General features: G+C 49.7%; 9 protein-coding genes across 9 annotated transcripts; 5 read left to right on the top strand and 4 right to left on the bottom strand.

Annotated features, from left to right (window-relative positions):
* Positions 1-908: 908 nt before the first annotated feature.
* N7518_009132 (F-box domain protein) lies at positions 909-2435 on the top strand (the record flags this gene model as incomplete). Its single annotated transcript, XM_057190059.1, has 1 exon — positions 909-2435. One exon carries the CDS (start codon positions 909-911, stop codon positions 2433-2435), a length of 1527 nt encoding a protein of 508 aa, XP_057037715.1.
* Positions 2436-3182: 747 nt separating this feature from the next.
* Positions 3183-4356, top strand: N7518_009131 (fungal specific transcription factor domain-containing protein; the record flags this gene model as incomplete). Its single annotated transcript, XM_057190058.1, has 2 exons — positions 3183-4022; positions 4075-4356. The coding sequence occupies 2 exons, from the start codon at positions 3183-3185 to the stop codon at positions 4354-4356; spliced, it is 1122 nt and encodes a 373-aa protein (XP_057037714.1).
* A 340-nt stretch (positions 4357-4696) lies between these two features.
* Positions 4697-7111, top strand: N7518_009130 (glycoside hydrolase family 31 protein; the record flags this gene model as incomplete). Its single annotated transcript, XM_057190057.1, has 1 exon — positions 4697-7111. The coding sequence occupies one exon, from the start codon at positions 4697-4699 to the stop codon at positions 7109-7111; it is 2415 nt and encodes an 804-aa protein (XP_057037713.1).
* A 268-nt stretch (positions 7112-7379) lies between these two features.
* N7518_009129 (glycoside hydrolase family 13 protein) lies at positions 7380-9116 on the bottom strand (the record flags this gene model as incomplete). Its single annotated transcript, XM_057190056.1, has 1 exon — positions 7380-9116. The coding sequence occupies one exon, from the start codon at positions 9114-9116 to the stop codon at positions 7380-7382; it is 1737 nt and encodes a 578-aa protein (XP_057037712.1).
* A 943-nt stretch (positions 9117-10059) lies between these two features.
* Positions 10060-11670, top strand: N7518_009128 (MFS maltose permease MalP; the record flags this gene model as incomplete). The annotated part of the gene is made up of 1 exon (XM_057190055.1): positions 10060-11670. One exon carries the CDS (start codon positions 10060-10062, stop codon positions 11668-11670), a length of 1611 nt encoding a protein of 536 aa, XP_057037711.1.
* A 322-nt stretch (positions 11671-11992) lies between these two features.
* Positions 11993-15794, bottom strand: N7518_009127 (DNA-directed RNA polymerase I core subunit RPA135; the record flags this gene model as incomplete). The annotated part of the gene is made up of 2 exons (XM_057190054.1): positions 11993-12801; positions 12854-15794. 2 exons carry the CDS (start codon positions 15792-15794, stop codon positions 11993-11995), a joined length of 3750 nt encoding a protein of 1249 aa, XP_057037710.1.
* Positions 15795-16756: 962 nt separating this feature from the next.
* Positions 16757-17621, top strand: N7518_009126 (ADP-ribosylation factor-like protein; the record flags this gene model as incomplete). Its single annotated transcript, XM_057190053.1, has 6 exons — positions 16757-16806; positions 16890-16962; positions 17011-17030; positions 17100-17162; positions 17215-17286; positions 17348-17621. 6 exons carry the CDS (start codon positions 16757-16759, stop codon positions 17619-17621), a joined length of 552 nt encoding a protein of 183 aa, XP_057037709.1.
* A 784-nt stretch (positions 17622-18405) lies between these two features.
* Positions 18406-19989, bottom strand: N7518_009125 (actin family protein; the record flags this gene model as incomplete). Its single annotated transcript, XM_057190052.1, has 3 exons — positions 18406-19282; positions 19345-19840; positions 19947-19989. 3 exons carry the CDS (start codon positions 19987-19989, stop codon positions 18406-18408), a joined length of 1416 nt encoding a protein of 471 aa, XP_057037708.1.
* An 820-nt stretch (positions 19990-20809) lies between these two features.
* N7518_009124 (telomere length and silencing 1 family protein) lies at positions 20810-21901 on the bottom strand (the record flags this gene model as incomplete). The annotated part of the gene is made up of 2 exons (XM_057190051.1): positions 20810-21048; positions 21112-21901. The coding sequence occupies 2 exons, from the start codon at positions 21899-21901 to the stop codon at positions 20810-20812; spliced, it is 1029 nt and encodes a 342-aa protein (XP_057037707.1).
* Between the last annotated feature and the right edge of the window lie 1381 nt (positions 21902-23282).

The raw sequence follows: 23282 nt of genomic DNA, 5'->3' as shown, positions 1-23282 counted from the left end.
CCCCCCTTGGATGCTCACACCCTCCCCTGCCTTAAATTTCAGTACCGCCTTCCTGATCGGGTACCACTCAGAATACTTTATTTTTTCTGCCATGTATTCTGCCTACTTCTGGTTTATATAGTAAAAAGACATGCATTTTGATTAGAAAAAATCGTATATTCAACCTGATTTCTATAGAATTCAACCCCTTGCTGGATGAGCAGTTGATATAGGATGTGACAGAAGTGACTTAATTTTGGTAGGGGTTTACATACAAACCATAGGTACCTGCTGTCTTGCTACTATCATATATGCCGTTTAGAACAAAAGCGGTATACAAATTAGGAGGCGGTGAGGAGAGCGGTAGGCAGAAGCAAGTATCGAGGTAAGTGCTTAACCAAATTAGGAAGGCGGTACTGAAAATTCAGGCAGGGGGGTGGGGGTGAGCAACAATTCCCTTGATTAAATGCGACCGGCAATTCATCATAATTGTAGTAAAATAGAATTAAAAATTCTTTATTGTTGGTGGTGGTGGTACCATTTGAATTACATACTCCATGGTGATGGCTTTATATTCATATATGACGGAGAGAGCTAGTAAAGCACCTGAAAAAGTTGAGATGATTAAATTTGCATGGTGCCAAAAGCTTCATGATCATCATAGGGCCTGGTTAATCCGTCCCGGCATCATTTAGATAACTACCTAAAAGCGGTCTAAGATAAGGCCAAAATCCAGGCATCAAGGCCCAATCTGCTGTCGGAGCGAGAAATACACCAGTTATTCTTACTGAGAAGGTGTGCACCTTTTTGGCCTAGTGGTAACGTGGCCTGTTTTTCTCCGACATCTGGTGAAAACGACCCCTCTTTCCTGCCGCCCCGAGTAAAGTACCAACAACCTATGTCGGTCAAAGCGAATATTTCAAGACAGAATGAGCACCATCGAGCAGTGTCCTGCTGAGACAATTGATAATATCGTCTCGTTTCTCAACTTGCGCGATATTTGCAATCTCCGCCTCACGAGCCGCGGTCTGGCACTCAGGGTCTTCGGAGCCCCGTCTTTCGGATCCCACCTAGAGCAAAGACAGGTCGACGTTACGGAGCGCAGCCTCCGGGCCGTAGCCGAGGCAACAGCAAAGCCCGGCCGACTAGGTTGCTTCATTAGCGACTTGGTACTGGTCGGCGTGGTGAACAACACTAAATTCCTCACGCAAGAGGTCAAGTATACTACAGGGGACGCAGGACATCGCGCAAAGCAGCAGCAGGACCTCGAGATCCTGACTCGACGGCAAACAGAGTATGAAACCCTACATGCGTCTCGCGGTGATATTCTCCTGCTGAGTCAGATATTCCGCAACCTCATGGCCCATGGTAGGCGCCGGGGTCTCCGCTCCTTATCCCTGACAGTCGTGGTGTATCGCGAGGACGCGCAGACGAGACTGCTCCCCAAAGACGGGTTCGGCTGGACCCTGATCTGGCAGGCTGCCGCCGACACGTTCCTTACGGCGCTGGCGGCATTCGCGGCAAGTGGGATCGCGGTACAGCGGCTCGACGTCTACAACAGTATAGAGCGGTGCAGCCTAGCGTGTAACGAGCCTAGTGCCGTGAACTTTGAATACAATATGCTAGCGACGTCACTCGCGTCGCTGAAAACACTCGCCGTAAGCTTTTCGGATCGGGTTATCAATGAAAGGACAGAGGATCTCGGCCTAACAGGCGACCCATCGGACACGTGGGACGAGCATTTGGAAGATGAGTTGAGGGAACGTGAAGATATAGAGAATGAGGTGTATCAGGATTCGACGTTTACTGGCCTCCCCGCCCTGGTACAACGCTGCCGGGGGCTCGAGAGTCTAGAACTCCATCATTATCAACTTAAGGATCTGATCCTCTCGGAAGAGGATCTGATCTTCTCGGGACTCAACCGGTACCGTGAACGATTCTTCCCGTACATAGCCGAGATGATCCCGCTACCTCCCTTGAAGCGCGTCGTTCTCCGCGGATTACGGGTGAGATCAGCAGATATACTAGCCTTTATACAGAGGCTACAGCCAACTTTAAGAGAGCTATCGCTGCAGCACGTGATTCTCCTCGACGGGGCAAAGTTCGAAACTATCTTCGGCTACTGCATATCTGAGGAGGCTGGCTTGGAGCGGTTGTACTTGGACCATTTGCTGGAGCCAGTAGTGATGGCTAGTGGCGCGTACAACTACCGTCGACTGGTCTACTTTACCGGGGAACCTAACCAGGAGCCTAAGCTCCGGCGCAGGGACCTCCCACACCGCGGTAGTAACACAGTGGATAGGATAGGTGCAGCACAAATCAGGCGGCCTATTCCGTACTTCTCAGTCTCTGTCCCAATGAGAGAAAGGGGCAATAGGCTTGGCGCCCATTATCCGCACAGCAGGCCTTACTTGTCTCTATGTCTTTACGGGCAGCGGGATTATGGACCCCCATGAGTCGGTACAGTGATGTGGCATGTGTATATATAGTATAGCTTAGATAGTCGATTGTTTTGATAGAGCACTTCAGGGCAGTATCAATCTCAGCGAGGGCTACAAGGATATAGGATTGTTTCTCAGTGGTTTACTATAGAGGTTTAGAAGTAGACTATAGACGTACTAAGTCAGCGCCACGGGAAGTGTCTTTCCTTTAAAACTGGGCAGTTTCACATAAGCTTAAGGGGGCGAAGCATGGGAATGGCTTTGTCAGGCCCGTTGGTGGGCGGTGATGGCGGTGAGGGAGTTCGGTGCTCAAATCCCCACTGGACATACGTCGATGGAGACTCAGAAAATTTCCCGTGAGTTTCAGTCTGTATTCAACTGCCGATGGCACAGTTTGAAGACGATACCACGATGTCGTCCAAAAAAGTACCGTGCGACTCATGTCGCCAACGTCGAGTACGCTGCGACGGACTTTTACCTTGCGGCTTCTGCCAGCGGACCCAGCTTACCTGCAGACGTGAATACGTCCGGAAAAAGCGCGGTCCGAAACATGGCAGTGGAAAGAAGATAGAAGCACTAAGGGCTGCTCAATCACATGTCAAGGAATATAATCATAGCGCCTGCCAACCAGTGGAAGATCTCCTATCTCCAGAGAATTTGCCACGGCTGATGAGACGCTGTGTTGACGTCTATCTACGTCAGATGTACCCGATCATGCCTCTTTTCAGACCATCTATTCTAATCGAATGGCTCAATCGACCGATGGAACGAAATGAGCAAACTATGTTATTTGCGCTATGCGCATTGGTCACCGCGTTTATGTGCGGTCGCAGCGAATCCATTATCGGGTGCGGAGAATGGGCATCAGTCGCGCATCGGTTGATAGAAAAGAGCAATTCGGTGCGGTCTGAATATAACTTTATCGGGGACAGCACTGTTTTGACGCTTCTAGCATCTTTCTTTGTCGGAGTTACGCACTTTGAATTGCATAATGCTCGGCAAAGTTGGTTCTACCTCCGCGAAGCTATAACCTTGGCGCAGGCACTTGGCTTGCACACGGACGAGTTCTACTGTGGCATGGATTATGTGAGCGCTCTGTACTGCCGTCGAATTTACAACATTCTGTTCGTCACGGAGAGATCTTTCGCGGTAGCAAGACATAAACCGGTCCTTCTACCTCGCCCGTTGCTTTTTCCTGCTCCCGGGCCGAACGATCAACTAGAGGGCCTGGAAGAACAGCCAGAAATTGACGTCGGATTCCGCCAGCTTGTGCACGTTTATTCGCAGATCGATGTCAACTTTTTGGACTTCTGGAGTGAAAAGGAGACAATCGGCACAACCCATTCGACATGGAACCTTTTTTGCTCAAAGTTGCTTCCGGACTGCGTTGTGATGTCTGACGCTCATAAAGCTGATATCTTTGTGACCCAGCACTGGCTTGACCTGGTTCTATGGAGAGCGGCCCTTCGGCAGGGGTTACTTTCTACCAAGGCGGGATCACGGTCTAGGACGTTTTCTTATCCACAGGATGTTGCGTTATCCTTACTACAGACATTGACATCGCTCTCTAAAGAGTCAGTGGCAGTACATGGACTAGGGATTGTATGTGTCACAACCTGTTTCTACATTCGCCTGAGCTGACCGTACGTACCAGTTCGAAAAAATATACGACGTAGGCAACACTCTGGCTGACTTCATGCATTGCTCAACAAATTTGACAGGCTGGACAGAGGCAATGTCACAGAACATGGACCGACTAGACTCAATTCAAAAACAGCTCTCTCTAAGTCCAAACTCCCACGATAAATTCGCCCTGTCTCTAGGAGGACGATTGGCTGAGTATTCTATTTTCTTTGGTAGCCCTTTTACCATGTATAATTTGGTCATTAGAGACGAAGATGTGGAAGACCAACGGGATGCATACACCCTGGAATGAAATATTTATAGTCATGTGTATTTAATGTGAATACGGTCATCTTAATTGTGGATTATGTACAAACATGTCTGATCCCAAAATTCTCAGTTAGTAACAACCAAATTGTTGTCATAACTAACTACTTGCGGCGAAACCTTCGCTGAAATTCTCGGAGAGATCCCGGGGAATTGTTGGCAGATCACCCCGGATCGTCGAGCCAATCGCTGAATTGCTCGCTGAATCTCTCGCTGAATTAAGTCTCTCGGAAATTTAGACCAGGAATTTGATATCAAATTATAAATATCCTTCCAGAGTGTGTCCAAAAAAACTGCATGCCGAATCCATGCCGAACAGTTGAATCATGGCCTTTCCGACTAATTCTGTCGCCAACCCTCGGGCCGTCATTTCTGGTCCGAAATATCGCTTTACCATTCTGACCGATTTCTTGATTCGGTACGAGTGGGCTTCTGATGGATGTTTCGAAGACCGAGCGTCAACTTTCGCCATCAACCGGCACTTTCCGACGCCCCAATTCCGCGTCGTCGACAACGATGGTAATCTCGAGATCATCGCCGACAATTTCCACCTATGTTACGATAAGCAACGATTCTCCCCTGCTGGACTGAACGTCCATTTCAACTTCAAATATACCAACTGGGGGGCTCCATGGCAGTATGGACTCGATGAGGAGCTCAATTTGGGAGGCACAGCTCGGACCCTTGATCTTTGCGATGGCCGTTGCGATATGGGAAAAGGAGTGATTTCCAAAGCAGGATATGCGGCCCTCGATGACTCAACATCTATGCTCTTCGATGGAGACTTTGTGGCGGGTCGGAAACCGGGTGATCGTATCGATGGATACCTTTTCTGCTACGGTCATGACTACAAAGCGGCGATGAAAGCATTCTACTCAGTGTCCGGCAAGCAGCCCATATTACCCCGATATGCTCTAGGCAACTGGTGGAGCCGATACTATGCCTATCACCAAGACGGGTATGTTCAACTCATGGATGAGTTCCGTGCACGCGATATTCCCATGTCAGTTGCTGTGGTCGACATGGACTGGCATCTCGTATCAGACCCTTCTGTACCCCATGCCGGATGGACCGGCTATACCTGGGATAAGAAACTCTTCCCAAATCCCAAGCAGTTCCGACGTGATCTGCACGAGAGACATCTCAAGATCACCCTGAATGATCATCCTCACAATGGAATTCATTCCCATGAAGATGCATACAAGGAAATGGCCAAAGCTCTGGGTCACGATACCGGGGAAAAGAGGCCAATTATTTTCGATCCCTCTAACCCCAAGTTCATGAAAGCGTACTTCGAGATCCTGCATCGTAATCTGGAGAATACCGCATGCGATTTCTGGTGGATTGACTGGCAGCAAGGCCCGTACTCCAAAGTTCCTGGCCTCGATCCCCTTTGGCTTCTGAACCATTTCCACTATCTCGATCATGGACGAGATGGCAACACCACTCCCCTTATCTTTTCCCGGTACGCCGGGCCTGGAAGCCAGCGATACCCAGTGGGATTCTCGGGCGATACAGTGGTCACCTGGGATTCGTTGGCCTTCCAACCGGAGTTCACCGCAACAGCGTCGAATGTAGGTTACGGGTGGTGGAGCCATGATATTGGCGGCCATATCTTTGGAGGCAGAGACGACGAACTCGTTACTCGATGGGTCCAGCTCGGTGTCTTTTCGCCCATTTTCCGTCTGCATTCTTCTGATTCGAAGTGGAATTCTAAAGAGCCGTGGATGTATCGCTCGGAGTACAAGAAGGTCATGTCTAGCTTTATGAGGTTGCGACATCGACTGGTACCATTCCTGTATACATGCAACGTTGTCGGTTCTATCGAGAATGAGCCTTTAGTGCAGCCGATGTACTGGATGTTTCCGGACTCTGATCAGGCGTACGTGTTTCCCAATCAGTATATCTTTGGCTCGAAACTCTTGATTGCTCCTATTGTCGATCCTCGGGACAAGACGACAAACTTGGGGGCTGTCAAAGCATGGCTGCCACCCGGTCCCCGGTTTGTTGACATATTTACTGGCCAATTGTATGACGCAGACCGGGAGATCACATTTTACCGGAGACTGGAAGAATACCCTGTTCTGAGCCGTGAAGGAACTATCATTCCTATGGATGCCAGCCCAGCGCCCGGAAACGGTTGCTTGAATGTGGAAGCGTTCGAGTTTCTTGTTGTCATCGGCAACGATGCTGAAGCCATTGTTTTGGAAGATTTTGAAGACGATGCACCCAATTCGACGGCAGGCCAGGGGCAACGGAAATTTGCTGTCCACTTCAACCAGGCTGACGGAAAGCTGACCGCCGAATCAATCGACCGGCCCTCGAAATTCCGATTTGTGTCGTTGACGTCCATTCCGGACAACTTGAAAATTTACTGTGACGGCATCGACCGGACGAAAGAGGTTAAAGTGTCCGTCGAGGAGGGCTGCCAGGCCCCTGGTCTCGTCATTGAATGCTCATTCTCCAAAATTGGTCACTGCATCACTATTGAACTCGGTCCTAATCCTCAGCTCAGCGTGATGAATCCGATGCGCCGTCTCGAGCCTCTGATTATGGACTATCAATGTGAGTTCGAGATTAAAGACAAGTTGTGGAAAGTCGTGGCAGACCACATGAAACGTGTTAACGCTATGATTGGCACGCTGCTATCGCTTGGGTACGATGACTCTATCGTCGGTCCTGTGTTTGAGCAGCTGTTGGCAGATAGTCGGCTATGTTCGCCTTTTGCTAAGCGGACGTAGGCCGACGGATCAGCTGTATGCACCTCAAAGGGTCTTAAGTGTATTTTGACTAAGAAGTTCAATTTATGATGCACGTTTTATCCTCAGTGTAATGCTTGTATTTTCTACAACAGGATAGACTGACGAGTAAGATCATGGTGTCTACGCAGAAAACTGATAGAAAGATCTGTTTAAAGCAATCAATGAAGTATATTTGATTGCAATCTGCCATGATGATGTCCTCTAAGCAATCTAAGTACGAGTATCTAAAGAGTAATATATCCCAGCCCTAAACCAAAAAGACTCTTCCCTCAAACGCATGCAAGTCCTCATTGTGCCCATCTACATTGCTAGCCAACAATTTCCAATTTTCGCTCTTCACGGAATCAGGTTTCTCAAACTTCTGTGTTGTATTTGAGAAGTTGAGAACAACCAAAATGGTCTGGTTGTGATTTGTCTTAGTATAGGTGAAGACACTCTGATTTGGCTCGTCGAGGATCTCAAACTCTCCAAAGACCAGGAGATCGGCATACTCTTTTCGCAGCTGATTCATCTGTTTCCAGAAGGAAAGAACAGAAGATGAGTCTTTCTCCTGGAGCTTCACATTGATCTCAGGGTAATTGTCATGCGGGCGCATCCACGGCTTTGCCGATGAGGCCGGTGAAAAGCCAGCATTGGCATCAGCACTCCACTGCATGGGGAGTCTGGAATGATCTCTCGCCAAATGCTGCAGAGCATCCATCGCCTTGCTCAACTCGGCTGGGTCGTTGCCGGATTTTTCGCTTATCATTCGATAATAGTTGATGCTATCTATGTCTTTGTATTCGTCAATCGTCCACTCCCGAGGCGCGTTCACCATTCCAATCTCCTGGCCCTGGTAGATAAACTGCGTGCCGGAGAGAGTGCTTTGCATCATAGCAAGCATCTTTGCAGACCGAACCCTCAACTCGGGTGTCTTGTCAGAGCCGAACCGACTCACAGACCGGCCCTGGTCGTGATTTTCCATGAACACTGTGGTCCATGCATCAGTGTCCTTGATGATATCTTGTGTATTTTTCACGGCGGCTTTTAGTTCTCGTAGATTCCAGCCCGGAAAATTGGTCTGGAACTTATAGTCCTTGCCCTGGCCGAGGTCCACGATGTCGAATTGGAAGACCATGCTCAGCTGCTTCTCTGCCGCTGAGACATAGCTCAGAACCCCTTCCAAGGTATGCGTGTTTGGCAATTCACCAACGGTCATTGCATCATATTTGGAAAGCACGTCGTTCATCTCGCGCATGTACTCGTGGATGCGAGGACCGTTGCAGAACAGCGAAAAAGCCGGCTGTGTGTCGGACTTTGGATCAAGGATTGGAGCATTGGGATAGTCGGGGTGCTTGCTGTACATGTTGACCGTATCGACGCGGAAGCCATCCACGCCCTTCTGCAGCCAGAACTCCATCGCATCCTCGTAGACTGCCTTGCGAGTCTCGGGGTTCTCCCAATTGAGATCGGGCTGCTCAACACAGAACAGATGGAGATAGTATTCTTCTGTTGTCTCGTCCCACCCCCACGCACTGCCACCGAAAACGCTGCGCCAGTTATTTGGCGGCTGACGATTTCCATTCGCGTCGTATTTAGCTGGCTTCCAGATGTACCAGTCGCGCTTGGGGTTTGTCTTTGAAGAGCGGGACTCTTTGAACCATTTGTGCTGGTCTGATGTGTGATTCACGACTAAGTCCAGGATAATCCGAAGTCCTCGCTTGTGGCATGCGTCAATGAGGGTATCCATGTCCTGGACAGTACCGTATGGGCCATATACGCTTTTGTAGTCGGCAACATCATAGCCCATGTCAATCTGCGGGCTGTCGTACATGGGACACAGCCAAATTACATCCACACCAAGGCTTGTGATATAATCGAGGGATGAGATAATCCCTGGGATGTCGCCAATGCCATCGCCATTAGAATCTTTGAAGCTGGCGGGGTAAATTTGGTAGATGATGGAGTTTTTCCACCACTTTTCGGCCACTATAGAGGGAGACATGGTGAATTTAAGGGATTTAAATGCAAGGAATAGTGATAGAAGAAGAAATATAGGTCCAAAATACGAAAAACTGGGGAGGCTATATATACGTGTCTAAAGCATTCGATTTTTGATTGTCATTGCACTACCTGCTCGACTATGGAGTCTCCGATATCACGTAGGGAGGGCCATTGCTCTCATTGACTCGATGTCGGGCCGACGATCATTTCAGCAGAATCATGTGCCCCTCATCTGCCTGCGGGTCTTTCTGTGCTGAACGAGGGTTGGTGGTGTTTCAGTATGGTAGAGATTCCCACTTAATCCCACGATCCGGAAAGCATACCGAGCTCTCCAACCGCCTGACCATATCAGATGCCGAGATTGTCTATGCCGATTCGTCTCTTCTTTCTGGGCCTAACTCACAATGCGTTAGTTCATCGCAGAAATGAGGGGAACAGAAGCATGTCGGGCCGACATCTCACCAATGATCCCGTGATATCCCCCAGCCCTATCTAACCGGATCGGGAAAAGCAACAGCCCTAAAACGGCCATAAGAAACACGCGAGACACGGCTGGATGAAAGGAGCCAATGCGGTGACAGGACTAAATGCCTCTTCATTCCTGCACGGCCCGACATCAGGCCAATCACGACTCTCCCAGAAAATCCGGGGATAGTGGGCCAACCTATACCCCATGCTGGTGCAGAGAAACCGGGGAAAGTCTGCACGCGCCACAACTATCGCATGTCAAATGGATTAAGCAAGAATTAAGCTCGACGGACGAATGGGCCAATGGAACGGTCCTTTCGTCGCTCGTTATGGACTACTGTCGACGACCATTAGCAGCACGGTTTTGCATATAAATGCCCAACGACGCCCGCATGGAATACTTCTTCTATCCAGTCCTGTCCACCTTGAACAACAATCTGAATCATACTCAGAGCCTCCATTGGCACATCTCAGCAATGGCTTCTGAAAAGCAAGCCACCGATCATGTCGAGACATATACAGATGTCAAGCCGGGCTACACAGACCTCCAAACCAGCACCGAAGCCCACGCCGCCATCGAAAAAGAACACAAAATGACCGCCATGGAAGCCCTGCGACTCTACCCCAAAGCTGTAGCCTGGTCCCTCCTCCTCTCCTGCGCCATCATCATGGAAGGCTACGACGTGGTCCTGATCGGCTCATTCTTCGCCTTCCCAGCCTTCAGCCTGAAATACGGCGAACTCATGTCGGACGGCAAGTACGGCCTCGCTGCCTCCTGGCAAGCCAGCCTAACCAACGCGATGAGCTGCGGCCAGATCGTAGGCCTCTTTGTGAACGGCATCGTCTCCGAGCGCTACGGCTACCGCAAAACCCTAATGGCCTGTCTAGCCACTACCGTCGGCTTCATCTTCATCCTCTTCTTCGCATCAAACGTCCAGACTCTCGTCGCCGGCGAACTGCTCATGGGAATCCCCCTCGGCGTCTACCAGACCCTGACAGTCACATACGCATCAGAGGTATGCCCCGTCGCACTACGCGCCTACCTAACTACCTACGTCAATCTGTGCTGGGTATTCGGGCAGCTTATCGCTTCAGGCGTGCTAAGGGGTCTTGTCGCACACACCGACCAGTGGGCGTACCGCATCCCCTTCGCCATCCAGTGGGTATGGCCGGTGCCAATCTTCATCGGGGTGTACCTGGCGCCCGAGAGTCCATGGTGGCTTGTGCGGAAAGACAGACGCGAAGACGCCATCAAGTCCGTGAAGCGGCTCACGCGCGCAGACCCCAATTTCAGCGCAGAGGAAACTGTCTCGATGATTGTGTATACGAATGCCATGGAGCAGCACGCCGAGACTGGCGCCTCGTATATCGACTGCTTTAAGGGGACTGACCTACGACGCACAGAGATCGCGTGCTGTGTGTGGGCAGTGCAGAGTCTATGCGGCAGTGGTCTGATGGGATACTCGACTGTCTTCTACCAGCGTGCTGGGCTGGCGGACGAGCAGTCGTTTACCATGTCGCTGGCGCAGTATGGGATTGGGGTTGTTGGGACGTTTAGCTCGTGGCTATTTATGACGTACTTTGGTCGGCGCACGCTCTATGTGGGTGGCCTGGCTATCTTGGCGGTTATCCTGTTTGTGATTGGGTTTGCGTCTGTTGCGCCGGCGACTACGTCGCTCTCGTGGGCGACGGGGTCTATGCTGCTTGTGTATACGTTCGTCTATGATTCGACTATCGGGCCGGTGTGTTTCTCGCTGGTTTCGGAGATGCCGTCGTCCAGACTTCGGACGAAGACGGTTGTCCTGGCGAGGAATGTGTATAACGTGCTTAATCTGGTGACTGGGATTATTATTCCTTATATGCTGAATGTGGATGCGTGGAATTGGAGGGGGAAGTCTGGGTTTTTCTGGGGTGGGCTGTGCATTCTCTGTCTTGTTTGGTCGTTCTTCAGACTTCCTGAGCCCAAGGGCCGCTCTTATGCTGAGTTGGATGTTCTGTTTGAGAACAAGGTGCGCACAAGGGAGTTCCCGTCTGCGAAGACGGGTTTGGTGCAGAGTGAGCTCGAGGGGGCGAAAGGCTCTGTTTGAGGCTAATATCTGAGAGAAGTATTGGAAGCATAGTGACATGTAGTATCGTCAGTGAAATGAAATCTCATCTTGTTGTAACCAACTCCTGAGATCTTTGAACGCCTTGGTAGAGAATATTATAACTAGAAGCCCATTTACGAAGACGGTTTCTTTCAAAACTTCTAATTCTGCTAGGAAATGCTGTTCGTACACAAAAGAATATTTGCAATCAAAAGAAAAAAGACAAGAAGCAGATGAGTATAATCATTAGACCAGGTATACGCCACCTATGACATTGAAACAAGGAAACAATTTTTTAAGATCCCAGTCAAAAACTGATATATCAGTTATCCACCAAGAACTTCATTCTGATACCCATAGCTGCCAACTCGACATCCAAGTAGCGCAGCACACCAGGCACAGCAACGATAGTAACATTGTCGCCACCGACGTAGCGGTGTCCATCACCATCTTCCCAAACCTCAGCACGGGAGTCGTCGAAGGTAGCCTCACGGGCACAACGACGGCAACGCACAACACCATTGACACCGCCAACAGCACCAATAGCAGAGCCAGCATGAGCATTGGTGTTCTGCTGGTTAGGAGCAGCCTTGGCAGCCGCAGCCGCAGCACCAGGGTTGATAGTAGTGCGGGAACGGGACGAGCCGGAAACAGCAACCTGTGTAGACAAGAAGGACCCACAAGAGCGACAGATCCAGGTGTGCTGGGCGTCGGAGCAGTTCATGAGACGATCCTGCAGCAAGAAGGCCGCACCGTGAGCAATGAGCGAATCACGCTCCATCTCTCCGACACGGATACCACCACCCTTCGCACGACCCTTCACGGGCTGACCCGTGAGCGCGTTGACGGGACCAGTCGTACGCACTTGGAACTTGTCGTTCACCATGTGACGCAGACGCTGGTAGTAGACCAGGCCCATGTAAATGTCGGCGGATAACTCGCGGCCAGTGACGCCACTGTACATCGGCTCGTTGCCGTAGTAGTTGTAACCGGCTTTGCGGAGCTGCTCACCGAAGTAGTCGGTTGCGGTGTTTTCTTCGGAGAATTGGAAGGGAGTTGAGTCTTGCGGTAGACCGTGCATAGCACCGGCTTTTCCGGCCATGGACTCGATCATTTGAGCGATTGTCATACCTAGGATATGTTAGATGGGAATAATTTGATATTATGAGCGATGGGAGCTTACGGGATGGGAAAGCATGAGGGTTGATGATCAGATCGGGCTGCATGCCGCTCTCGGAGAAGGGCATGTCGACTGCAGGCCAGAGTTGAGACAACACACCCTTCTGACCGTGACGAGAGGAGAACTTGTCACCAATGACAGGCTTGCGGGGAATGCGGTACTTGATACTGAGCGATTGAGCAGGCTCGTTGCCAGACTCGGAACCGATGATTCGGAGACTCTCGACGTAGCCTTCCTCGGCATCCTTGTATTTCATGTAGTGGGTGATTCCATCGACGTTAACGTACGAGTCGGAGGCTGGATCGAATCGCACACTGTGCCAGGCCGCGATCTTGTCACCTTCCTTGACGCGAGCACCCAGGTGCGGCATGCCATCTTCGTCGATGATGTTGCGCACCTGCTCTTTGACCTCGTCGCCGGGAGCAAACCCAAACAGCTTGGTGACCTCACGCTTGGACTTATTCCGACGGGAGTCGTTGTCGGCTAAAGTGACGACCTTGGTCTTATAGACTGTACCGTGACCGAAGCCACGTTCGTGTGCGGACTTGTTGATAATCATAGCGTCGTCCATGTCGTATCCGGTGTAGGAGATAATAGCCACAACTGCGTTCATACCGTTGGGGAAGTTGTCCAGACCGTAGGCGTTGTAGAGAGGTGGTCGCACAATGGGCGTTTGACCCGTTTGGATGCGGTACAACTTGTTGTCGGTACGGTGAGCAATCGAGGTACCTGGCGTACCCATGGTTTGTTTGCTCATCTGGCACTGGTACATGTTACGTGGAGATTGGTTGTAGTCGGAGAAGGGGGTCATGTTCGCGACAATAGAGAGGATGTTCGTGGGCGTGAACTCAATATGGGTCGAAAGACCGGGAATCAGGTCAGACTCCACACAGGCAATCTCCATGAAAGGTTGCTCGAACGGTCCGACGTAATCCAGCTTATCCAGCGCCAAATACTTAACAGGGCGGTACATTCTCGCTGATTGGGAGAACATGTAGACACCTGGGTATTGTCCACCGCTTGAGTTGGGAATATATCCAATTTCCAATTCACGAGGGATGTTGTTTTTGCCTTCGACCTTCCAGTACCGGATGGTATCAGCGATTCTCTGGGCCTGCTTGGGTGAGCAGTAACCAATGATTCGTCCATCCAACTGGACAACAACGCTCTCGTCCAGAGCCACGGAGGACTCAGACCGGACACCAAGTTGAACCAGAGTCCGAGGCAGATCAGATACATCCAAGTTGTCAGTAGAAATTAGACACTTGTGCGACAAATGGTTGAGCAGACCGCAAGGCGATCCATCAGGAGTGTGGACAGGGCAAAGGAAACCCCAACTTTCTGGTAGCAGTTTGCGGACAGTGGTAGTCTTCAACTGGGCGAAGAAACTACCACGGTGAATCATGCGGAAATGACTGATGAAACGGTAGAAGTTGATCTTCTCTGCAATGACGGTGTAACCTGAAGTTTGTTGCAAATCAAGACCAGTAGGACTGATCAAGTTACCGGTGGAGAGGAAGTACTCGAGCGCATTACCAATATTCTCATTTGATCTCTTGACGATCTTAGAGAGGAAGTCGCGCTCAAATGCTTCATCGGTGAACCTTGCGCCGTTGTTGCGGATGGACCAGTCTCTGGCAATGGGACCGAATGAACGGAGCCACTCTTCGATACGTTCCTTGAGAATCATTCCGTAAAGGAAACCACCAAGCAGAATTTCCTGGTTGGAGACGGCATCGGGATTGTCGGGAGCACAGTCTCCTGCAACTGTAGAGTAAAGCTTGCGGACCATGAAGGTGATCAACTTGAACTTGTCCCAATCTTGCGCCTCGGTGACATGCTCATTTCCAAGATGAGGGAGAACAACCTTGCGGAGGAACTCTGTGCCAACTTCATCGTCGGGCATGTCAGCGGGGACTCCGAGTACAGGTCGGAAAGCTTTTCCCAGGTGAGATCGACAATCGTACTGGCTGTGCTTCTGGTAGGCGTGGTAGGTTCTCAACAAAAGCTCGACACGGTCCGTGACGAAAGTGTTGTTCATGCCCTTGGAAGAAGCACCACCGACAATGGCCTCGAAGATTTCGCGATCGTTAGTCTCAGCGAGTGCCTTGAGAATCATCATCACGGGAATAAGGTATTCATTCTTGCGCCATGAGAAACGGAAGGTGACGTTTCCGTCGGAGAGGTAGTGAAGCACGTTTGTCTGCGACGTCTGATCGGGACGGACCGATCGTATTTGAACACCGAACTTTGTGTAAGTCTGCCCACGCTTGACAAAAGAATTACGAATGATGGACATGGGGTAGTTGCGCTTGCCGACGACCAGCATACGAATGAGCTTCTCGTTACCGTTAACGATGTAGAAACCACCGAGTTCCTCCGATTCTTCCTTGTGTCGAACAAGCTCCTCGGGACTAGCATGTTCGAGGTGACACCGGTTGGTGCGCACCATGATCGGGACATTACCCAGCTCGCGGATAGACTCCATCCAGTCTCCATTGTTGACCTGGTACTCGAGGCGAGCGCGGAGCTTGCCACGGTACGTCGAGTGGCGCTCTCTGCATTCCGAGGGGTATATTTCACGGTTTCGGGTGGTGTACTTGTTGGTGGGGGGCAGGGTAGGCTTGTCGAGGAAGATTTCACGCACGCGGACGTTCAAGCGATTCCGCTTCGGTGGGCGAACGCCTTCTGATTGGCGGGCCTTCTTCTGCTCATAGGTCTCGAGTTCACCATCGAGGAAAGTCTTGGTACCGATATCCTTCAATCCTGCCTCCAGGATCTTGCTGTCTTCGAAGAGAGCATTGAAGGAATCGATATGCGGTCGAATCGACTCGGCCAGCGATGGATAAGCCGTATGATCCGCGGGCGGATTCTTGAACAGGTTATCCCGTCGCAGGGTGTCGTATTCGACTGACCACTGAGTGTCTGTGGCTGCGGGCGCCATGATGGAAATTCGCAGCTCTTAAAAGTCGGTTGATGCGGTATAGAAAAGAAAGACTAAACAGCACAATAAATGTGACCCTTATATGTCAAGATAAAAGCGCGACAATATCGGTTCTATTCCTCCGCCCAATATTGTATCAGCCAGACCACAGGAATTGAACCGACAATGGCAGCTGCCAAAAGACGAGAGATGTCTGTTCTGCTTGGGGAAATTTTTCGAGGGTGGAGCCAGACGCTTATCGGCACGTGGTGATATACATTGTTGGCCTGAGGCGCCCAAATGAGGTTCAAGTCCAAAAGTTCGACGTTCACCGTTCATTAACTCCCTAACGCCGTACTGAGACTCTAGTTTGACTGCAAGCTCCTGGCATGATTATGAAGCCCTAATCCCAGTAGACTCTAGATTGATCAAACTTGCAGCACTAACCGCTAGAAATGTGGGAACTTGTAACTACGCCACACGGGCTGGCTATGCTGCACAACGCCATTCACCCCAAGCTGAAGCCAATGGAGGCTAAGCGCCCTGAGGTCATGTGTGTAGGTAGATCGGCCACTTCACGTTGTGTAGATCCAATATCCTTTTCTATTGACATCTGCCGGCGGTTATCCCCTTAAAACATCATTTCCTCTAATAATAGGCCTTTTAAATTGTGTCAGGTTGATTTTCTTGCAACGGTGTGGCGATCTTGTTTTCTCTCTCTTCTTTTTTTCCCTCTTTCTCTCACCTTTCATCTCTTCGTCATATCGAGACATCACCAAGGATATATCAACCTGTTGTGCAGTTACAAGGTCGACCCCACTCTCTGGCTTTTGTCATCCTGAGCTTTTTCCACACACACGAGGCAACTTCCTCTTAATTTCTCTGGCAGCTTTCTTTTTTTTAGTTCTATTCTACTGTATTGTCTCGTTTCTCTTCCCTCCTTTTTTTCATTCCTTTTTCATAAAGTTTCGCATCTCTTCGTCATGGCCGGTATATTTCGTGCTATCTATGACTGGCTTCTGAGGATGTTCTGGTAAGTGGGCCGTTTGATATATGCAGTGTTCGGGTGACCACGGCCCGTCCCCGCAGATGAAGCCCTGCTAAAACTCCATACAGGGCCAGCGAGATGGATGTCACCATGATCGGCCTTCAGAATGCCGGCAAGTCTTCTCTGCTGCGTGTGTTGGCGGTAAGTCGATCTGATAAAGTCCTGACGGGGTGTTGCTGACCATAACAGGGTGGAGAGTTCACCATCGAGTAAGTTATAGATGGTCTCACATCTGAGATCATTTCATCTCGGCCATGTCCTGATCGTCTTCCTTGTAGCTCCATCCCAACAATCGGGTTCAACACCAAAAGAGTGCAGAAAGGCCATGTGACCTTGAAATGGTATGTTCATCCTTCCCGATTAAGCCCGGCGGCGCTAATATATCCCTCGCAGCTGGGATCTGGGTGGGCAACCTCGATTTCGGCCGATGTGGGAACGGTATTGTCGGGGCGTCAACGCGATCGTGTAAGACTTCCTGCTTTCCCCGTCCCATCTCTTCCCGGCATACTAACCAAGGTGAATAAAGGTATATCGTGGATGCAGCAGACCGCGCTGCACTCCCAGTAGCGACAGAAGAACTTCATGACCTGATGAAAAAGCCCACGCTGGATAGCATCCCACTCCTGGTCCTCGGAAACAAGTCCGATCTTCCAGACAAGCTGTCTGTGGATGAGATCATCGAGGCGATGGATCTGAAATCCATCACCCATCGCGAAGTAAGCTGCTACGGTATCAGCGCCAAGGAAGAAACCAACCTTGACGCTGTCCTGCATTGGCTTATTGCTCGAGCTAGCCGGTGAGGATACTGTCGCTTGTGCCTGCCCGCTTTGACCTTCAACCTTCAACCTCGACTCGCGATATCCCTTTTGTTTTTCATACCCTTAACTGTGCCGCATTTTGATTGTGTTCATATCCCGTAGACTCCAGCGTGTTTGGCCCGCAGCCTCGGATGTAACGATGTTGACGATGTAGTCTTCTTTTTTCTGCTCATGGATTCTCGAGTTCATGATGATGATGTATGTATGTTAATGGTGATGTGCGCTTGTTTGAGCCTTCCTTTTTCGTATCGTTTTTCCCTTGGTCGCTTTCTTCGATTGATAAGTATTAGGGTGTTTTGGCAATACTCATGGGGGAAAAATTGACAGAAAGTCGATCTGGGGATGGCCGACATAAATAAAACAGGGGCCACCCCGGCATTGATGCGTTGGCTGCCAACGCATCGATGCAGACGAATAAACCTCCCCGCCAATGGACATCTCACATTAAACACATATTGATTAGCTGAGAGCTGGAATAATAATTCATTGTAAATCGTTCGGATATCATTACTGGCCACTATACCATACATCTCTTTTCGTACTAGTGTGCACCTTCATGTCTTGGATATTATTCTCAGACAAATCAAATCAAGTGGCATTAGTCGTACACAAAATATCTAGATCAGTTTTGTAGGTCCTTCCTTGCAGACAGGCCAGATCCGGAGTTGCTCAAAACCCCCTTTGAAGCGCCCAAGATAGCGCAGTAACGCCCGTAAACATCAATAAACGAAAAACCACACGAGTGAAATGCGAAGAAGATATGGAATCATTTGCAACGCTTCTCCACAATGTTCGGCCCATGCTCCTCGTACTCCTTCTTGGAGATCCACATCTGGTGGAAAGTTCCCAAACTAGCCAGGATACTTCCTCCAATCCAGGAGCCGAAGCGTCGCTCAGAGGTATTACCGGGAGCAGTAACACGCACCCTGGGGCCAGGGAACATTTGCATCAGCTCGTGGTTTAGACGATCAGTGAAGCCATAAAGCAAGCTGGATCCACCGGTTACAACGACATTCGCCAGCAGGTGGGGACGGAGGTCGACGTCAACGCCGGCCAAAGAAGCCTTGACAAGTTCTGGGATAGTTTGGGCGGGTGTTGGGGGAGGGAAAGCCGAGTCGGGGTCTGGAATAGCAGCTTTGGCGTCGAACAGAGATTCCACTGCGCGGAAACGGTCAACACCGAAGACTTGGTTGTATCCATCAGGGAACTCGAATGGACGACCAGGGGTAGTGCGAGCCATGTCTTCGTTAGATACGCCCGTAGGGCTGGGGGCTGAGAGCCTCGTAGGTCCTGGCCAAACTTGGACGACACATTCCTTGAACTCGGACAGTGTACGCTCCTCAAGCAGAGCACGGTACGACGCATCGGGTGCCTTGTCTGCGGGGAAGGTCTTGTATTTCACTTGGGGCGGTTGACCGGCTTCGACGGCCGATTTCGAGCTGATAAGGTAATGCGGCGTGATTGTGATGGGCTGTGGGGAGTTGGCCTTGAAAATTGCCTTGATCTGCGACGAGATGTAATCACCGCCCAACGGCGAGTGCTGCACACCCCGTTTCAGGATCATGCCATCGTGGATCGGGGTAACAGAGATGTTAGAAGCGCCAATGTCAATAACAAGGGCGGAGGCCTTGCCGGAAGCGAAACTGCGCATGGAATTGGGTCAGCAAGTGGTACACATATCATAGTTAATGGGTGGTATACGTACGCAGCAAGAACACCAGTACGCGCGAGATAGAAGGCCGGTGTATCCCATTTTTCCATTGCGATTTCAATGGTCTTTTCGCGTGCCTTCGCCGGGTTCCATCCAGGCTCGGTCATCAACAATGGGCTGTCCGACAAAGGCTTCTCTTCTGACTCCACCTCCATCTCCGTAGGGAGCTCGTCTGCAGAAACGTCGTTTAATCCGTTCTGGAAGGGGTTGCCCGCTCTCGTTCCGGTGAGTCGCGAAATAAATGAGTGCTCCCACACTTTCTCTGCCATATCCCAATCTTCGACGATTCCATCCTTGCCAATTGGGTTGTAGATGGACAGACCGGGTCGTGGGGTAACGAATATGTCGTCGCCAAAGACGAGCTTCTCTTGGCCGTCGGCGTTGTATTTTCCATAATAGGTTGGAATCAGTGACTTGGGAGCATCTTCACCGGCAAAGCCCGCGCGAGTGGTTGAATACCCCGGGTCTAGGACAATTGCTGACACCTCGTCTATAGTCGCGCGATAATTAGCATCTCGTACGGTGAATAGGATGGAAGCGTTCTTTGGAATCGCAGCGGCAGGCGCAATTGGGATGGGATATCTGGGATCACATACCTCCACCATACTCGGCAGCTTGAGGTGGGTTGGAAGGGTTCATCGCGAAAGTTGTGCAGGTATATCTAGAGGATAAGGGTCGCAGCTGTCACAAGGATCAACGTGAATATTTTGGTTTAGGTCGCCTGAAGAAAGTCAAGACGTGACCATGTGTATCGCGCAGACAACTAGAGGGGCTGGTTGGAGGCAGGAGAAGGGCGGGTCTTTTTGCTGCGGGTGGTGTAGCTTTGGGGCAGTTCAAGATCAGGCTTAGTCATTCCAGGTGAGCAGCTGTGCTGACTAATCAAGGCCACAGGTCCACGGGTACCTAAACAGAGGGCTTTAGGACATTATGCATGGCCCTTCTTGAGTCACATCCTTTTTATGGTTAAATATTGAAAGTGCACATAGTATTTCTTTGAAGACAGTGTCTTATACGAGAAAATAGAGATAAACTGATGAGGCGGTGTACATAATCCGAAATGAAGCAAAAAGCATCTATACCGAAGAACCTAACGAACAAGATATCATTCTATTTCCCTCCTTTTGCTTGTGTTTGTTTCTCGCATCTCGGTGTCCTTATATGTTACTTCGATGATAGGCCAAAAAATAATCATCCAGCCTATTGGAACATTCATACCAATCACCCATGTCTTCTGGATATATATAACAAAATAATTGGCCACAAATCGCCCATCACACGCGGTTAGAAGCCCTCAGCCAGTGAGATAGTCAGTAGCCCTTTGAAAGGGGAAGGCCAGAAATAGCATTAGCCCGGGATTATTACGGTATCATACATGTCGAGTAAAAACACACGCCGCAGAGGGCCAAGTGCATAAAAGTACATATCAAAGAAAATCAGCCGTTTCAGATGAGAATGACAATCATTTCTTTCCCGCCTGTGCTTCTTTCTCTCGCATTGCAGCTCTTGCGCTGCGACTGCCTCCAAGCTTCGGACCCCGAGGCGCTTCAACATTGGCCACGGGTTTTGCTGCAGGCCGAGTCCGACGCCGAGACTGCATCGCATCCATAAAGTCGCGCCTGAATTGCTCAGCAACTCGGTCATCAGCAGCTTGTTGGTCATCAAGCTGTGTTTCCTCTTCTTGTTCATCATAGATTTCCACTATAACAGCTAGTGTTAGCAAAGATAAAGATCCTGTAAAATTCACTTTGGAATGCCACGTACATTTGCTCTCACGTAGTACCTCCTCCACAAGACGATCCCTTGCGATGTCTGCATCTGTCCTCTGTTTGCGATTGCGCCATGACTTGCCGTCTGGGCCAGGGCGACCCGTCTCTGAAGCAGTATCAACCGATGCCGGCAATCCTCCATTCTCAGTCATTTGTCGAGTCGCAGCTTCTGTTCGCGCAATGTTTCGCAATGTGGCTTCTTGGCCGAGGTCGATTTCATGGAGTTTGCCTAGCGACGCAGGTTCGCGTGTCTGGTGTCCAGGTAGCGACAATCCCCCGGCAACTTCCTCCTGGGTTGATTGGTTGGAACCTGAATGATCTGCCTTTGATTCAGGCTGGTAGCGCTTAGCCATCTCGGAATCTATGAATGCCATCCTTATCTCGTTAGTCCACACCAAACGATTCGGACGATCAGCCGCGGGAAAGAATCCGTACATGTGCTTGTCAACATCCACTGTCTGACCAGTATATCCCGTGAAACGTTCATTCATTGCTTGTATTTTCTCGTTTTCGGTATCTCCAGCCGCTGGTACTAGCGCTAGTTGCTGGCCCTGATCATCTCCTAGCCGTGACGCGGTAGAAAACCCAATGCCACCCTTTCGAATTGCGCGTGGACGCCGAAGATTATTGCTCCCCAGAGCTTGTGACGCGCCAGGATTATCATTTTGATTATCGGCCTCTTCGGTGTCTAGGATCTCATGGTCGGGACGTCGTCGCATGAACTTGCGCTTTTTTGCTGGGCGAAACAGGGATTCAATTGGCAGAATATCTTCCTGCGTGTCCATTGTGATTTGCGACAATGTAAACTTGGGTGGTAGGGGAAACGAGCGGGAAATTGATTGTCAAAGGTGAGGTCATTGAGCAGGCAAACTACAATTCGCCGATTATTGACCGCCTTATATTCTGCCAAATTTAGGTTCAAACTCTAATGTGACTTGGAGTTTATGCCCCTGCCCCTATACAACATACACCAGATGTGATGATAGCCAATAATCTGCCCTTTCCATGACTACTACCGTGATAGAAATGGAATATCCAATCACATTGGTCGTAAACTTTATTTTTCTCAAGGACGTTGATATTAGAATACATTATTTTGCTTTGATCAGTTCCGATTCATATATCTTTTCACTGATTCATAATATAGCAAGGGAAAAACCGTCTAAATTTCACAATGTATAGCCATTCAAACAATCCATCTTACCTGGTCACGGGCCTGGATGTCATCGTTTTGCGGTTAGAGCCTCTCAAGGCTATATCTTGGAAAGAGGTCGCCACCAACCTTGGAAGATTCTCTGTGTTTATAAAATCCACTTCAATTAACTAGCCAGAGCCAGTATCTCAGATCGAATTAACCGAATAGCCATGGTATTACCCATTCTAACTAATAGTATACCTGCTCCCAATTTATTACAACATACTTCATATGTATTTGCCTTGGACAGAACGAAGACTCTCATCAGGAGGCGGCTGGGATAATAATAACTTGGCTTTTTAACAAGCAATTTGGACATACTACCCCATATTTCTTTCATAGAAGAGCCGGGAGCTTGTAACGGGTGATATTGTTTTAGGTTAACCACAGATGATTTGAGACACGTAAGTAATCATCGAAATGAAATGAATCTCGGGAAGTCGAATCTCAAAATGCCGTGCTCCATAGTTAAACGTCATCTACCACTAATACTACTACTACTAGTTAGTGTACCTGATTTCTATATGATTTTTGCACACCCCTAATTCCTCACCGCACTCACCGCACACCTATTTAAACTACTGCGGATAAGGCGCTCCTTAGCCAGCATTTTTCGCCGAATCTGTAATTTAATAGTTAATTTTAGAAAGCTGTTCATACCATTTCTAAGCAAAATGCATTTCTTTTTACTACGTATGTGAACTAGGAGTGGGCAGAATACGGTAGAAAACTCTACCGGCATATGTCGCACCCGATCAGGAAGGCGATGACTGAATTTTCAGGCAAGGGGGTGGCCATACCCCGGATAATATATATCCTAGCAGCTGCTTCTGTACTATTGTTCAGCCAATATCAGGGCTCTAAAGGTGAGATCTCGTAAGAGACAGTTCCCTAGTTATAGAAACGACAATAGTGATATCATCTTGTTTATATCACGGGTGTGTCACGGACTATTTTCTAACATTAATGTC

Source organism: Penicillium psychrosexuale (genome assembly GCF_028828465.1).
Source record: "Penicillium psychrosexuale strain IBT 29551 chromosome Unknown utg000005l, whole genome shotgun sequence".
NCBI lineage: Eukaryota > Fungi > Ascomycota > Eurotiomycetes > Eurotiales > Aspergillaceae > Penicillium > Penicillium psychrosexuale.
The sequence above is the reverse complement of the archived record's forward strand: the minus strand, read 5'-3'. Positions and strand labels throughout refer to the sequence as shown.